This window comes from Channa argus, chromosome 16 (assembly GCF_033026475.1).
Source record: "Channa argus isolate prfri chromosome 16, Channa argus male v1.0, whole genome shotgun sequence".
NCBI lineage: Eukaryota > Metazoa > Chordata > Actinopteri > Anabantiformes > Channidae > Channa > Channa argus.
In genome coordinates this window covers 9,701,132-9,718,877 of record NC_090212.1, presented here as the reverse complement: position 1 = coordinate 9,718,877, position 17,746 = coordinate 9,701,132, and the positions used below count along the sequence as shown (strand labels likewise).

The window sequence follows — 17,746 nt, the reverse complement described above, 5'->3', positions numbered from 1 at the left end:
GCTAATGCACTTGGCTCCCTCCACTTGACTACTGCACCCAGATTTGGCATAGGATTGGCTGGAGGGAGATTACTAAATCAGACTGATTTCTGCTCCACCTTAAATTGTGTAAAGGGCCTGTTTAGATGTATTGTAACAATGTTTCATCATTGCATGTTGATGTTGTATGCATGCTTTCTGTATATGGCTTCATAGAGGTAAATGGTAATGCTGGTGCACAATTCACTGTGTTCACTCATTGCTTCACTCACTGTTCACTCATTTATAGAAACCTTTTTCTGCACCGACAGCCACTGCAGACAGCAGAGTAAGTTTTCTTTTGGCTCAGACATATTAATGTTCTTTTGCCATGTCTTTTTGCAATTCCTTGATGCCTGTCACATTACGGGTAAGAATTGCTTACTGCTTTTTGCTTATTTGATTATGTGGTCTTACTATTTTTTATAGTGACAGACAGAGAGCTTTTATTGATCGCCAATGCTATATTTTAATAGGATTCTCATTACATTAGCAAAGTGGCCGTTGTAAGCAAGTGCCTCAAATGCTGCAATGCACCACTTGACTGAAAGAGTCAGATACTTTGCTGTACAGAGTCTGAGTTACTTGGGGATACCTAAAACAAGCCTAACACTAATCCAGGGCTGTCGCAAAGGGTGGTGAAGATCTCGATGGTCCTATGGAGAGCCTGTCCTCTTGTTTTACTCTGATTGGGGGCAACAGTTGAGACAGTTTTCAGAGGGATTAGGCCTTGTCACTTCTTGGCTCACTTTGCTTCCCCCAGCCCCGTCATACAAATTAAAAGTAATCCCTCTACTATTTAGATGACAAATTCTGTATATGATCTTGTAGAGTTGTGCCCAGCTGTCTGACCCAAGTTTCAGCTTGCATGCCAAAGTTGTCAGTCACAACCTGGTAGTAAATGCAGCCAGGAGGAAGGCAGGAATGCAAATGCATAACAAAAATGCTCAATATATTTGATACAAGAAAAGAAGAAGGTGTAGCTGCAAATTTTCCATTTATAAACAAAATGTTAGAGAAAGTTAACATTTGTCAGTATATTACTTGTGCAAAAAATATGACTACTGTTACAGCATAATTATATTCCTTCAAAATATGAAGCACCCAGCAAGCCATTGGAAGTATCAGTGTCTGCACATGGTTGGTATCAGCATTACATGATTTTTCTCTACTCTTGCGCCTGTAGCGTAAGGGGTTTGCATCAGCCAGCAACTCAGAAACAGAGAAGTCAAAAGACAAGCAAGGATCTAACAAGTGCAAAAGAGACAGCACTCTGACCCTGACTGCTGAGGAGGTAGGGTCTTTATATTACCACAAGAAATGTTCTTTAAAAAGACAGTCTAGGCAATTGCATGCTCTTTAAAATTTGTGTTTTGTTTTCCTTTACTACTATAGGTCAAAGTGCTGAGAAGGATACAGGAGGAGTATGACAGACGGGGAGGCTTCATTAGGATTTTCCCCACTGCAGAAACATGGGAACTCTATGGGTAAGCTGAGAACAGAAAAATCACCAGTTGTCTGTATGGTACCTTTGTTAAAAAAAACCTTACTCATTACTTATAGTGGCTATAGAAGAGTTTGATATTTAGACAAAATTACTGCAATCAGTTCCAGCTTATCTGACTCTTCTTCACTGTAACTTCCTGAGCTACGAACGTAAGGTGTAGCCACAGAATTAGTATTTGTTAAACTCTGTGTATTATGTTCCAAGAAAGGCTTTTTGTTGAAATGCATTGAAAATGCATTAGTAAGAAAATATGTTTATGTGCTTTTAATTCATATTCCTATAGGAGGGTTTCTTACTTGGTTAGATCGACGTCTCTCTTACGAGCAGGGATTTAATGGCATTTTTAAAAGCACATACTGAGTGGTCTGGGAAACATTGTTGCATTCATTAACAGCGGCATAACCGAGGCCTCATTTTAACACATTTGCCACAAAATATGGAAGTCAAGGCTCACTGGTGACCCTGCATTTATGATTATTGTAATTTGCTTATTATCTTCTCTCAGTGGATATCTGGAGTCCAAGACATCAATGAACTACATGCTGGCCAACAGACTTTTCCATGGAAGGTAAGCATTTCCACTGTGGTTGGGATTGAGGAATAAATCTCTCCATCAGTTTGTGGAAATGTTGGTTGGATTCTAACTTTGTGTTTGTTTGGTCTTTCGATTGGATAGGTGAGAGGAACAGTTGAAAAGATAAAACAGAGTTGATCTTTCCAGTGTGCACCCGGTGTCTATGTGGCATTGTGGGGGCAGAAGGGAAAAGACCGTTTTAGAGGAACTGCGCATCTTTATTAAGCCACAGTTTTGTTATTGTAATACAACATAGATTAATATTATTTGAGTTAGTATAGGATTTTAGCTTTCAACCACAGCTTTACTTATTTGCACAGTATTGTCTGGAGATTTGCTTCCCACCTTTGCCTATGATTTTTCCATACTTATTAGGGAACCTGATTATGGAGAGAAGTGTTTCTGCAAAACCTCAGCTGCTGTTATTGTCTGCCATTTAACTTCTCTCCTTTAGCTTCTCACTGTGTGTAATGTCAACTTCTGGATGAGCTACTTAACCATGCAAATCATTTAACAGAAACTAGGTTCAGTTAAAATCTACTACTTTGTAATTTTTGATGAGATATGTATAAATCATGATTATTGTTATTACCATTGTGTCGACAAGTCTCATTCTGTCTCCCAGAAATGTGAATGTGCAGCTGGAGGTGGACGCTATCCATGATTGTCATGTTGTCCAGTATGAGAGGAAGTTGCTGTCTCTGGAGGCACGTAAGAGAAGACAAAGCCACCTGTCTCTTCGAGCTGCTGCAGGGAAGAAAAAATTGGGTAGGCCTTATGTTCTGCCTCGGTTCAGGAAAATGCTTTTTTCAAAAACAAAGAGTGTAGCTAAGTGGGACGACATCACACGCTAATAAGGAGTTTTGGTTCCAATAAATAACTCCCCTGTGTCACAGTGAAGTTGGCCAAATATGACTCTGAATGAGTTCATTTCATTACACCAACAATATAAACCCTATTTTGAGTGTATGTGTGTATTTCATCCAAAATACTAGTGATGCAACTGACATTTGTCTTTTCTTGCAATGCTGCATACCTCAGGGAAGAAATCCAGGGCCTCCCCGACTGAGAGAAGCAGTAAGGAGGGAGAAGAGTGTGCTAAGGAGGAAAGAGAGCAGGTGAAACAAGTCTTTGAACCAGCCTCACACAAGGCTTTGGGAGCAGAGCAAAGAAAAGAAGTGGCCACACCAATGGAGTGCTGCCACACTGAGGCTCTGTCTAACTCTCAGTCAGCCATGAACAATGCCAGGCCCAGAGTTGACCTGCTCAGCATTCTTCAGCAGGGGTGGGACCTCAGGTCAGTTTGTGTTTTGGGTTGCAGCTAGGGTTGGCTGCTGCTTTCATCTTCCTCTCTTACTGTTTTTTCTTCTCTTTCACGGACCCATCTATCTATATGTACAGTATGTAACAAAGGATATGAGATGAAAGTCAGGCCGTCTTTACTTAGGTATGTCCATGCAATAGTAGTGACATAGTGAGATAGCTGGATTTTTATCTAATCTAACTAAGAAATGGGGTTAGAGGACCAGTTAAAAATGATAGTTTTCTTTTACCTGATACTTGTACATTAACTGAGTTAGGAAGGAAGTAAAGAATGTTCTCATAAGATGATGTAAAAACAGAAAGGCTCTGCAAAATAGCCAAGGAACAGAGCATTTTAGCATTTCATATACTCCTTAAAATAAATAAAGAGCACTATTGTCAAACATGGAATATGCAGTAACATGGCTATACTTATCTGCAACAAAGACTTGTCTGAAATTATTATTTGAGAAGGAATTACAATAACAAGTCTGAGTTTGTAGAAATTCCTCAGTGATTGCCAGGACTGTGCACCAAGCTAGGAAATTATATTACAGCATATCATTGTTTGTGTTTGACAAGTATTTTCAAAAACATTTTTTTCAGGTGCATTGTTCTGACAGTACACTTTTCAAGTTCACCCAGGCCAGAAAGCCATCAGACGTGCAGATCAAGATACAGTTTTTAACATTTCAAGATACAGTTTTCAACAGTTTTTGGCTGAAAGTCAGACATACTTGTTTTTGTTTTCTTTTTTCTGGATGATAGTCAGCAAAATGGAATTACTATAACTGCTTGTTCTTTCTGTTGTAACAGATGTATTACAGATGTAATTTCAACATTACAAATAGCCGTCATTGATGGTTTCAAGCAAAGTGAAGCCAGAGCTAGTCAATAATCTTAATACCAACTGTTGTAATGCCTTTTTTCACATCGGTTTACCATTACACTTAATCATAATTTCCTAGCTCACCTCTGTTTTTGCCTCTTCTTTCCAGTAAGGTGCAAGCCCGGATTGCCTTTTCTACTTACTTAAAGCGAGTCCAGCTAAGACTGTTAGCGGAAAGCAGTGCCAATACTGTTCCAGCTTGGCCAGACAAGGACAACGACCAAATGGTACAATGATAACCAAGTTTTAAACCCCTTTTTTTTTCATGATGGGAATTGGGTAGAATACTCTGGATCATTGTTTCTTATGTATATATGCTTGGTATATGCAATATGTTCTCCTCATTATTTTCTGTTTCTCACATTGGTTGTAGCTGAAATGTGTTTAAGGCATGTATAAACACAAAGGAAAAATAGGTGGTCTATGTAAAAGTTAGCCTGTTTGGAAATTTTGCATTGTAATGGCATAAATCATCATCACTGGCCTCAAAACTTTGGGTAAAATTTATGTCACCTTAAGCCGATCCCTAGACCATAAAACTCAGAAACTAGGTTCAGTTAATACTGTAAAGTGTTTGTGTTGAATGCTGTAAGGAGAACCTGCAGTACGCAGGATGAATTAGTGATTCAGGGCTATGATAAAAGATTTTTCCAGTATGTTTTCTGTCTACACAGGAGCTTGTGATTCGCTTCCTAAAAAGAGCAGCCAGTAACCTTCAAGAAGACATAAGGGTGGGCTTGCCCAGCTGCCAGTTACCACTTAAAGATCGAAGACGCATCCTGTCCCAGCAGCTAGGGGAGTTTATCCACTGTTACAACAAGGTACCCATTTCTTGACAATGGTTTTTAGCAAAGAATTACAATCCTTGAAGGTAATGCAAACACAAAAGACGTTATGGAGTTCTACACCCGAATGTATCTCCCGTTAAATTTGTTCTTCTCTTTTTAGGAAACTGAACATATGGTGAGAGCACAGGAGAATAGCAAAGAGGGGAATTGTGTTAACCCAAGTGTATTTAAGGAGTACATCACTACCGCAAGGTTAGTGAATTGGCAAGCCCACTTACTACTGTTCATATGCTACTGAAAGAGTACTCTCAGTCTGCTATACAGATTCATCTTGTTTTTTTCTTTCTTCTTTTATTAACAGTGAAAGTGATCTGGAGGAAGTACTGACATTCTACACACAGAAGAATAAATCAGCCACCATCTTCCTGGGAACAAAAGTCAGGAGTGTTAAGAAAGATGTTCATGAAATAAATGCCTCAGGAGATTCAGGCAACTATGAGACTTCCAAAAGTGAGTTCCTCCCGTGTGTTTTTTTTCTCCCTCATTCTCTTGTATTGTAGGTCTGTTTTATGTTTAATAGTTTATCATTCAAGTGCAGTAAACAGGAATGTCTTGAAATTTGTAAACCCAAAAAAGTAAAGGGGGAAAAAGTTTGGGTGAGTCATTTGGGGTGAAGAAAAGGTCATCTTTAAACGATTAGCACTCATTGGGGGAAACAAATGTGTGTCAGAGCTTAGGAATGGCTAAGTGATGATAAAGAAGTTCTGGCTTCTTTCCTCCTTTGAACAGCTCTGCCTGTGGCCAAAGAGGATTCCATCACTTCAGAGTCCTCACTCTCCACAGGGAAAGTCAGAAGTGACCCAGACATCAAGGCCAATGAAAGTTGGCCTTCTGTCCATATGTCGCCTGAAGAGCAGCAAGCAATAGTTAGGACTGGTAAAACCCAGCCATATATGAAGGCATCTCAGCACTGCTCCAGCTTTCCTGTGACTTTAGATTGCACAAATATTCACCTGCAGCACCGCTCATCTGCTCCAACATCCATGCCCCTGCATTGCCTGCCACCACCACCACCTCCTCAGCCACCCTCATATGTACAGTCCTTGGCAAAGTCTCAGTTTTGCCACTCTGAGACGGTTTCTGAACCTCCTGCATACACTTCTGGCCCCATGGTCACACAACCCCCAAGAGCAATGTGTACTGTTTCCAGTGGCTATAATACTGTCTCAACTGGGCAACCGTCTCAGGTGCTTAGGAGAGTTCAGTCATTTTCCTCAACTATGTCATCTTCTAAAGCTCCCTCCTCCATCCCGAGTGCCACACACATCTATAGCCAGAAGCTCTCTAGACCCACCTCTGCAGGTCAAGGTAAATTTATTATCCTCTGCTGCCTAGCTCTTGCAGAACTGACCTTCTTGTTAACTTATTTATGTCTGTATTCTCACATTTGTCTTATTATTTCCTTTTCCAGTTAACAGGAGGAACAGTTCTAGTAAGCTGAAATCAAACTCCTTTAAGGAATTAAACTCCCTGTTTGCACAGGCGCAGTCTAACCAGCAGACCTTTTTTTCAGCGCTACAAAAGCTGGCTGACAAGCAGGTTGCTTGCCACTATGCCAGCTCCAGTCACATCAACCTGCTGACACAACATGTGAGTTGTTACATTTTTAACCTCTGTTATCAGCTATTCCCACCTGAAACACTATATTTCACTGTATTTGAGTTAGAAATAAAGTTTAGTTATTCAACCGCTGTAAACTGATCTGTGTAATGTTTCATGTAAGGAAGAAGAATCTGGCCCCTCTGCAGTAGTCTCTCACTGTGAGGTCTCTAATATTTCCCTTTGTTGATGCATAAACCTGGCTCTGACCCCATGCTGATTGGCGGCATCTAGCTGCTCATTCATTCAGCAGACCTGTTGGAGCCGAAGGGTCTGCTTCTTCGTACCACGCACCTTCCTCCTTCAGCTCACTTGAAGTCTGTGGGCTTGGGTTAGTGTGGGGGTGGATCTGGAACTAGGGTTTCAAGCTAGCTGGCCTTAATAATGGTGAGCCGCATCAAACCTCAGCTATGTGTGAGGTCTCATTATCAGATGCACCATGGGGGAGTGATTTCTGTTGATACTTTACAAGCAGCAACTTTTTTGTGGTAATTGATGCTTATAAATAGAGGAATGTGGCAAATTGGCACTAAGCAGGGGAGCGGCAAGTTAGTTGGCTCCATCAACATCTTCTCCTGTTTTCCCCAAAGGTTTGTCATTCTGCGTGGGGAGCCTTGCATCCTTCCATCTGATTCTTCCTCCTCCTCCTGCTCCACTGCCTCAATCGATTTTTTCCTGTCAGAGTTTTTTGTGATGGCACCAGACCACACAGAGAGTAGTTTTTTATGGCCTCCTTCTCACTGTGCATCATTCTGTCTATCTGAAAGGTGTTTGCTGTATTTCTTATGAATAGTTAATCCTGCATGGCAACAGTTTATTTTTTCATAGTAAAGCAGTCCAGTGTTTTGCACTTAAAGGCTCAGAGAAATTTAGGTTCTTTCTAGGGCTCAGATTTGAAGTCATTAAATCATTTGCTTAACTAAATGGAGAACTTTGTAAACACGAACAACACCCTGTTGCACAAGTTGCCCTCTAAGGTTTTAGTAATTACTCACTCTCATGCTAGGCCACATGTATACAAAACACAAGCTGAGTAAAGCCAGACATGGTCACCTTCAATAAAATAAATAATGCATACACTTGATGATAAATCCTTCCTACGCGCTTGTGTGTTCAAGACATTTATCTAGTATATCTTTTTCTTTTTCTGTATATTTATATACAGTGGCACTGGGTTTGTGAACCCTTTAAAAATTGTTTAGAATTTTCACTATTTCTTAGTAAATATAAGCTGTATATATATTATGTACTATATATCATAAACTTTCATTTGCCACTATATATATATAATACATTGTAATAGTGTCCCTCAGTTAGACAATGGCATTACACTTTCTATTTATATATGTAGTGCTACAAGGCAAGAAGTTAAGTAAATAAAATAAAACAGAAGTATGGGCTGGGCAAGACACTGAACCCCCATCTTTATCCCAAGCCCAGTGCAAATTGGGGAGGATTGAGTCAGGAAGGGCATCCGTTGTAAAAACTGTGCCACATAAACGTGAAATAAGGATCCATTGTGGTGACCTTTAACTTATGGGAGAAGCCGAAAGGATAAAAAAAGAAAATAAAAAATATATTAATTTGAATGTTAGACTTCAGCACCAAACACAGTTCCCACGTTAGCACAAGAGCAGTACAGATAAGGTTGTAAACACTTGGCCTGACAAGTCATAATAATGATTCTGTTAGGGATGGAGGAGTGGGAGGGGACCACCTGGATTGAGTGCTGAGTGGAGACCAGCTGTGCCATGTGCTTTGTTTACATTTTGCACATTTCCCAGATATAAGAGATGGAGGTGGTCTATGTACTGTAGGAAGGAATACAAAATGAGCACTTTTATATATATCTCATCATACATTTCCATAGCTTTTGACACTGAACTATCTCGTGGCCAAACATTAATTTTGCAACTCAATACAAACATCCTGCTACTACAATAATAGTAAAGAAAATGACATTGAAGTTGTTGACATTGAGTTATCTGTTTAAGTCTTTTCCTCTGCCCACAGTTGACTAATCTGAACCTGGCAAACAGGATACTGAGCAGAGAGAGCTTCACCCTGAACCCAAAGGTGCGACTAACTTCTGCTACAACCCAAGGCCCAGTGAAAGCTGTTCCCTCCGGATTGGACCTACAAAGCATCAGTGGGTGAGTCCAAAGAAATATAATACACATATATTAATTGTATATATTGTATTATTATATAGAGTAGGATGATTCAGTGACTATGTTGTTAAGGGGCAAACTATGTAAACCCAGTGAGACTTAATATGACAGAATAGATATCATGGGTACATAAAAATGCAGATAAACTGAATATCAGAAAGAAAGTATTGTTTTTTCAACTTATTATAATTAAATTCTGTCAATAGTTTTACAATCATTCCTTTTCCTGCTGCCTTAAAAGAACTGTAGTGCACTTTTTAGTCAAATTCACCATTGTGCTCACGTGTACTATTTATTTTCCCTCCCTTGAGGCAGCAGAGAGGGAATAGGGTGTTGAAGTCTCAATGGCATTCATTGCCAAGGTAAACAGCACATCTCTCCTCTGAGAACATTGGGTTTGAGATGCAGAGCTGATGTACACCAACACAGCCATTATGACCTCTTAGAATCTACCTTAAACAAAATAAGACACATAAAATATTGTATTTGTGTTTATCTTTAGAGATTAACTCTTACTACTAATGGAGATTTTGAGAGATTGATGTGTTCAGTATAACTATTATGTGCTGAGGCCAAATTAGTGTCCTGAGAATTTCATGTCTGATCACCTTTACAAGTCTTCAGTATTATAACTGAGATGGTTATAGCCTATTTGGTCACACTCAATAGAATTTAAATGCTTTTCTATTGGTCTCAAATGAAATGTTTGAAGATTGTTAGTCTTTGGAAAAGGATTGTGGAGTGCCAACACTCTTCTGGGCAATGTCATTCAATACATGTCTGGAAATGGGCATTTGTTCCCCTTTTTAATTGTGCTTTGTGGAGATACGTAGCAGTAGAATTGGTTGCTGAGTGCTGGGAGTGTGTGGAGCTTGAAGGAATAGTGGAGGCAATGGTGAGGGGGTGAAATGTCAACACTCTCACAGTCTGTCTGGTCCAGACTTTTGCCTCTGCAACCACTGAAATTCCCCTTTCCTCACCCCATGCTTCTGCCCTCTCACATGCTCTGCAAAGGGAAGGAAGGAAACAGAAGGACAAAATATGATCATGTGGTCATGGTCTGTGGTACCAGACAATAAAGCTTTGGCAGTCAAAGGTGTAAGTGGTCAGTGGTCACTCCCTTTTTACTTTTGTTGTGATATGTGACTGACAGACAGCTTGGCCCTGATCATGGACTCTGTTTTTCCAATCGAGCCCTTCATTGTATATTGAACTATCAGAGAATTCCAAGAATGTCTTTTTGCTTTTTAAAAATGTTTTTATTTCCACAAACCAAGAAAGACAGTTTTAATAGAATTTATAACTTTACGTAGAACCTCATCAGGTTTTCTATATGGTACTGATGAAAGAAAATTTAACCTTTGTTCTTCCAAGCTCTAAACTTCTCTAAATTTCATCACTGAATTTAGCCATCCCATGTATTAACTTCTGCTACTATATATTGTATTGGCACATCAGGTTATTATTTCATAAGAGAAATACATGAAATTTTTCATAGGCAAACATAGCTGTGTTTGGTGTTTGCGTCTTATTGCGATGAAGTACCTTTTATAGGACATTAGGATGAATTGCCTTGATTTTGCCTCAGCACTGTTTCTCATAACACAGAATTTCCTGAGTCCCTCCCCCCTTACACTCGGACTGATGGTCTGAGCCAAACATACTGAAACTGTTAAGCATGCTGGCTGTTTAAGCAACCACAGGGGTGAAGTATGATGGGTTTCAAAGAGTGGTATGGCTCTTTGAAGTTCGATCACCAGGATCTACCAGGTATGCTGCATCAGCACTCAGAGAGCTGCTGCCTCACTCCAGTGCTGACAACCAAAAGGCTTTGAACCTTACTGCACATTCTCTTATACCCACAGATCACACCTAACTATCGTTTCCTGAATTCCTGGAACATTAATGATGATTTGTATTTAATATGTTTGTGAATTTGTGTGAGCTAGGATACATTTAGGCTACAATCAAGGCAGCAAAATCAATTGCAGTTACCTTTTGTTTTCTATTCAAGTTATTAAATGACTAAACGTTGTTGGAGAACAACTTGGTAGCACAAGTTATGTTTGTGAAGATCCAAGTTTGCTTCGTATGAAGTCAGAAGAAGGTCATGGTTGGTCGTCTCTACTTGTATTAGCCACTTAAACACTCAGGAAGGTTTTTTGGGCTGCGTTAGCACCCTGGCTATAGAAATTGCCTTCCCATTTCCTTCTCAGTGTGCCTACAAATAACCATAAAACTATTACCTCTGCAGCGTTATCTTCATTCCAGTAACCGTGAACTGTAGAAATACCACAATCCTGCTTATGCAGGGTATTTTTAGTTCTATTTATTACTTTTTTACAGTGTCAAATTATTGTTTGACTTGGTTAGATTTTATAAGGACATACTAGTCTAAAGGATTTCATGACAGCCCATTTGCTGAACCAACAACCCGACTAATCAGAAAAACTCTTCTTTGATGGGGGACAGAGTCCCAAAAAATTGGTTTGATGTCTCTCTTCCTTTTAATTTAAAAGAAAAGAAGGTTTATTCGCATTGATTGAAGCCAGATGTGGTAATAGACAGAGTAGAACCCTTAAGGTAAGAAGTAGTGAAATTCCAGTGAGTGGATTTAGGTTTTGAGTGTGATATTACTAGTATGGTATGGAGATCTCAAATGTTCAGAACTGTATTGCACCATGTTTTCTAAATCAGTTACAAAGTTTATGTAATGTCATATTTTGAACTTTGTCCATGTCCTGCATAATAATTTCTTTGTAATTACTATATACTTTTAAACTATCCAGCATTCAACTATTCAGCATTATGTTTCCCGTATAAACTTTTAGGAATTAAGCATTGTGTGACAAGTCTAATTTATGTACATAAAAAAATTCTTATTATAGAAATACTGTATGTGTGTAATAAAGTATATTATATTTACACAGTTTAGTATGGGTAGGAAATGTCCAGTTATAACCAAATTTAAATTATGCTATTAAAATCATGACAGCAGAGCTAGTTATTTAAAAATACATTTAATTGAATTGTCACTGTAGTAAAGTAAGTATCTTTTTGTTTTTTTTTTTGTTTTTTGTCAGAGAGAAAGATATTATAAGATATAAGAATAAGATGTATTGCTTTACCTGGAGCCCTGGGAATTTGCAATTAGCGAACAATCAAAACACCAAATATTACTGCAGTCCTATAATTAAAATGGATTTTAATAAGTGTTAGATCATCATCATCATGACTTTTTTCACATTTTTCCCTTTTTTTTGCTCAGCACTGCATTAACTAAAGCATTAGCATCCCCTGCTGCTCCCACAAGGAATCCCCAGATATTATTTACATATTAATCTTATTAGTATTATTGTTGTTAATATTATCATTATAGTTTTAAGAAGTTGTTGCAATAAAACCCAGTAAACAAAAAATGTTTGATGACTGGAGATAATGCTCACCCACAAAAAGTGGATAGAGAAGAGATACTGTGGCATGATGTCATTTCTACTCAGACCATCTATTTTCCCACATTCACACTGAGTTAGATTGATGCCGCACATGTGCTCAGCTTGCACTGCTGTGCTGTTCTACAGTATGTTAAATCCGCATATTAAAGGATGGCAAGCACAGTGGGGAGTAAGCTGACACCCATGAGCATAAGTCCAGCATAAAGGGAAGTCCCATATAGCTGAAGCTCCACACATGTGCTGCACTAGTGATGAGAAATTCAGATGTCTTACTGTTCTTCTCTCTTTTTCCCTATTTCATCAGTTACTGCGTTGGTCAAAATTCTGGTTCCTCCTGGTTTTAAACTTTTATTCTAAATACTGACCTGTAGTGTTTCTTGCATGATAAGTCCTTTCTGAAAAGGGTCCTACTGCATCATTGTACTCAAAGATAGCATATGCTCTTGACTTGAGAAAGTCTGTTCTAGAACATATGCTAATAAAATAGAACCACTGAAGGCCCCTGTGGTCTAATTTGCAAACAGCAGCCAACTTAAAGGAAATGACTGCTGTAAACAAAGAACAAGTTCTTATTTTGCCTGCTGATGTTTGAGAATCCCTGGTCTTGGTTGTTTTACAGTCAAGCTGTTGTTTCCAGAAGCTAAAATACAAAAATGGCCTATGGTCACACCAGTTGTTATTGAAATGTATGTGCCATTATGTGAACTGAGGAATGCATGGGTGAATAGCGTGTTCACACGAATCTAAGATCTCTTATGTCCTTGTTTGGCCGCTCAGGACAGGAAAATTTTTTCACTTGAGGGATACAAGATTATTATCACACAGTGTGCATTGTTCTTTAAAACTAATTGAGTTCTAATTTTAGAGCTTATCATAGTTTGGTTATAAAAATATCAAAGCTGATGTAATTTTAAGTTGACAGTGTTTTCTTGTGCTCTAGACCAATGGACAAATGTTATTGCAAATAATAGGAGGGATTTCCAAGAATGTTTTTGTCATTAAGACCTGCAGAGATCCCATTTCTTTAACTGTACTTGTGTCTCTTAGTTTTTTGTCTCCTATTTTACCTTGCAGCTTCCAGCAGTGCTCTTTATTGCATTATTTTTGGCTGAAGTGTTGCACAGCAGCACATCTTATTCATGTAGGCTAATTTTAAGTGAGTCTGAACAGGGGCTGGTCACCTCATTGCATTAAGCAAGGGGAACAAAGACCAAAAAGGCTGAAACTGGCTTAGTTGTAATGACACATAATCCAGTTACAAACTTGTGCAGCTCGTCAAAAGGTTTGCTTTCCAGGTTGTGGCTTTGTGATGTGAATGGAACGTGAAGCTCTGAAAGCAATGAAGCAAAAAGGAAAGGTTTTAGTTCAAGCTATGTTTGCCACAGACTCACCCTCTTCTTTGACTTGGATTTGCACACTTGAGGCTTCTGTGGACCCACTGCATGGGATGCCGCGAGCGGTCATGTCTTTTTTACTTTTTGCCAGTTATGTTACAACCTGGCATGTGAAGGGAAATGGAGTCAATGGAGTTAATTAGCTATTTCCACTTCTCTACCTTGGTTCAGTGCTAAAATAACTGACAAGGAAAAACATGCTTGCAAATGCTGTGCTTTTATGCCTCACTATTGAGCGACTGAAGTTTGCAACATTATATTGCATATCCCTGGTACTTATGAGCTATTAAGGTGGGAACTGTCTTAAGTTAGCTGCAATCGAGTTCAGTTGTGAAGGCATTTAAGGAAAACGCATGGTTGAAAGCTCAAATTTCACTCATATTTGGCATTACTTATAGTACCAAATGAGAATATTAGAAGTAGAACATTTTCACCAGTCTACTACTACTACTTATATAGAATTGATGCTATATTGTCTTTTCATTGTATTGCTTTGTTATCACCTCTTTACTTTCTACTCTACATTTAATGTAGGATTGAATCCTCAGAAATGATAAGAAATATGTTTTAAGACTATAGTAGAATTGTCATGCAATAGCTTTATGCAACTTTAAAAAAATTGTAGGACAATTGGAGATACACTTATTCACTCTTATTCTTAGCTTAGTATCAAGGTTGGACACAGGAAGGAACCTGGCTCTGTCCAAAGGTAACAAAAACAAAATATATTAAAAAAAAAAATTATATATATATATATACACACACACACACACACACACACACACACACACACACACACACACACACACACACACACACACACACACACCAGAGAAAGTGTTTGTGTGTTTTGTTGGTATGAATTTGTGTACTATTTCAGTAATTTCTGTTTATTTGTGCTGTCCAAGCCACAGGCCACTGAAGAATAAAGATGGTCCTTTGGATCGGCAGATGCAGAATACCTATAGCTTGGTGACAGAAGTGAACCCCCAGCAGCACTATCAGCCTAATCAAGGAAGTTACCAGCTTCAGTTTGCTATCCAGCAACTACAAAAGCAAAAATCTCAGTCTCAGCAATTTCTGGACCAGAGCAATTGCACACAGCAGGTATTTAGAGAGAGTTTATTTTTTACTATTCTTCCCCGCAGAATAAATGATCGGGCATTCCCCACAGGACGTCTTGCCCACCGACAACAGCTGGGATATGTCAATTGTCCTATTTAACAGTGACCTCATGTAGGGTTATATTCTGGGGGCAGAGTTGCTAACTAACTTTATTAATACCCATTAAAACCCTTAAAATGTATTTAATTTTACATTTTGTCAGTTTTAAATAAGCACATACTTCATTTTATCACCTTACCACAAACAAAATAAATTGGTTTAATGTGTGTGCTCAGCTTATGGCTTATGTATCTGCCATTACATTGTGGTTGTGAACTTAATAATGTTAACACTTTGGCTACATACTGTACAAGATAAATAGCCTCAAAGTTATGCTAACATATGATGTAGCATTAATATTATTACTGGTATCCCTCAAATAGTTTATCATTTCAAATTAAACACATACTTTAGTTAGCTTGAACTTAGGTCCTTAGGTGGAATAATGGTTTCTCTGTTCTTAATAATTCTGGGTGGCTTTGGAAATTCAGTGTTTAATAATTACTTTACCAGTTATATACAACAATATTCTAACCAACTGGTTTAGCAATTTTACCAGCACTAGGTGAACTTGATTTCACTGGTGTGGGAGAAAAGGCCCAACTTGGGCTATGCCTAGCTGATTAGGTAGTGGTTTCTGATGCTCAGACCCCCTTTTATCACAAACCCTGATGCAGTAAAGTTTTTGTGCTATTTGTCACAGTAATAAGTTCAATTATGTGACCCGGAGTTGTGCAGATACGTCAATGCTGCTGTACTGTGTGACTCACTGTGACTCGTACAGTGTTGATTCTTTTCTATATGTTTGTATCAGAATAGCCACCCCCCCTTCTATAAGAAGAAAATGAAGAATAGTAAGCCGACTGTCCTCGTTCTCTTGAAAGGCAAAATACTGCTAGCTTTTTCTGAGTTGCCACTGTTTAAAATCTTTCTGATAGCATTATGCCAAGTTACATACAACACATATTAACAAAGACATAAACCATCCTGCTGTGAGAACATACTGTACATTAGCTGTTGAGCTCAATTGAGGGAAATTTCACTCATACAACATTACCAGTTTTATACAGTATATAACTTGTGGGACTGAACTCCTCAACCTAATAAAGTGTGATGTATGTCCTTCAGAGTTTAGGTTTTGTCCATTCCGCTTTCTACACTAGAGACCTGACTCCACGTTTAACTTGTGTAACAGAAGCCAGTATGATTGTTCAGAATAATGAGCCGGGACTGCATTTTTGTAACCCGTACAAAGAAATTGAAAATAACAAGGATCTGATTACTGTACGTCAAAGTTATTTTCCTCTGCTCAGCCTATTCTCCACACTGAATCTTCAAAAATGTAACTACCAAAAAGCCCTTAAAACATCGCTTTTAACAGAAGCTCATTCCTGCAGAGCCAAGCATGACTCCTAAAAATACACAGTTTAACTGAGTGATTCAGCTAGGCTTAAATTGAAAGCTGAGTAATCAAGGAATGCTGCCCAGGGGGCACTAGAGAGACCCCAGTACAGAGGCCATTATGAGTTCCAAGACTTATTATTACCGTTGATATCAGATTTGAGCCCCATTTGTGTCTCACTACACAAATAAAATTTTGGGATGTGATTTTTTTCAGCACAAGTAATGGAGCAACAAAAAACCTTCTAGCCATGCCTGACTAGCCATAACAGATGTGGTTTAGCCATTTTTAAAAGAAGATTGAAACGGTGCAGAGGTCTTGGTCATTTTGCCCAGCGTTGTTTTAATTTCTGTTTAAATAGAACTCCTCGCCTTTCTGAGTTGAATGTATTTATTGTACAAAGGATTTTGGGCTTTCAATCTACAGTCAATGTTTGTGTTGATTCGTCTAGTAGTATATAAACCATAGCTGCCAATTCTGACAGTTTGTTTTTATTGTGATCAGACTCTTAAATTCCCTCTAATATCACCCATACACACACACACACAGATACAACCTACTAATTTGTCTCTGTGTTAAGAAGCGTATTGTTTGATGTGTGAGATAAATGCAACTGAGGTGATATTGTCCTTTTTCATACATATTTTTCATACATACCCCTACATATGTCAGTTTAGGAACGCGATCCCTTACTCTGTTCTCTCCCATTCCTCTGTTGAAAAGTTTCATTGTTGCTGATATTCTTGTGTTTTCTTTTAATTTTGGAAAATATTTGTGGCATTGATGACTATGCTGCAGGATGGAAGCTTAACTTTTGTTGATATCTGGGTATGGTTGTTTTAGCATCACTTTTTGTTTCAGAAAATAATTATCTAAATGTTTGACACCACTCTGATACACTGATTAAGTGATGATTGAAAAGTAAGGGTCTTTGTTGAGTGTTATCAGTCATGTGCGTACAGTATACGTATAAAAATGTATACTTCTTAAGGAGAGAAAGAGACAACAGGTTGTTCTGTTGCTGCAATGCTCATACGAGTTACTGGGTGCAGACTACATGGCTCCTCCTGAGACTTGGCCCTGGGCCACCTGGCAGCCAAAGAAAGGTGCCCCTCTTGGCCCTTCAACCTGGAAACTCAGATTCTCATTTATCAACACAGAAATTACATCAGATATTCCCTGTCAAACTGCTGACCCTTTGAAGGGCTGTAGTGCGAAACTGGAAAACCATTAACTTGTTAGATAGCCGTATAAAGCTGCAGCGAAATAAGCATACACGTTATGCAGAAGGAATGTATGCAAAGCATTCTTCAGCACTGCAAGAATAGGATGAAATGTGGCTCTTAAATATTATGTCAAAGAGAAAACAGTATTTTCTCCTCTCTCAAGCCTTTGAAGAGTAAAGTATTTGTTGAATAAACAA

At 38.6% G+C, this 17,746-nt stretch overlaps 1 protein-coding gene across 10 annotated transcripts in view; it reads left to right on the top strand.

Annotated features, from left to right (window-relative positions):
- ttll5 (tubulin tyrosine ligase-like family, member 5) overlaps nt 1–17,746 on the top strand; it is a 44,056-nt gene that overhangs the window by 17,006 nt on the left and 9,304 nt on the right. For 2 of the 10 annotated variants that reach the window (XM_067479898.1, XM_067479899.1), the window contains exons 16-30: nt 269–307; nt 1,205–1,312; nt 1,414–1,505; nt 2,031–2,093; nt 2,725–2,867; nt 3,141–3,396; nt 4,400–4,517; nt 4,965–5,111; nt 5,239–5,330; nt 5,440–5,588; nt 5,868–6,446; nt 6,550–6,728; nt 6,862–6,903; nt 8,751–8,890; nt 14,666–14,864. In XM_067479898.1, the coding sequence (XP_067335999.1) occupies nt 269–307; nt 1,205–1,312; nt 1,414–1,505; nt 2,031–2,093; nt 2,725–2,867; nt 3,141–3,396; nt 4,400–4,517; nt 4,965–5,111; nt 5,239–5,330; nt 5,440–5,588; nt 5,868–6,446; nt 6,550–6,728; nt 6,862–6,903; nt 8,751–8,890; nt 14,666–14,864 (2,346 nt within the window). The remainder of the gene's footprint in view (nt 1–268; nt 308–1,204; nt 1,313–1,413; nt 1,506–2,030; nt 2,094–2,724; nt 2,868–3,140; nt 3,397–4,399; nt 4,518–4,964; nt 5,112–5,238; nt 5,331–5,439; nt 5,589–5,867; nt 6,447–6,549; nt 6,729–6,861; nt 6,904–8,750; nt 8,891–14,665; nt 14,865–17,746) is intronic. The other 8 variants (XM_067479905.1, XM_067479907.1, XM_067479900.1 and 5 more) reach the window with 8 other exon arrangements.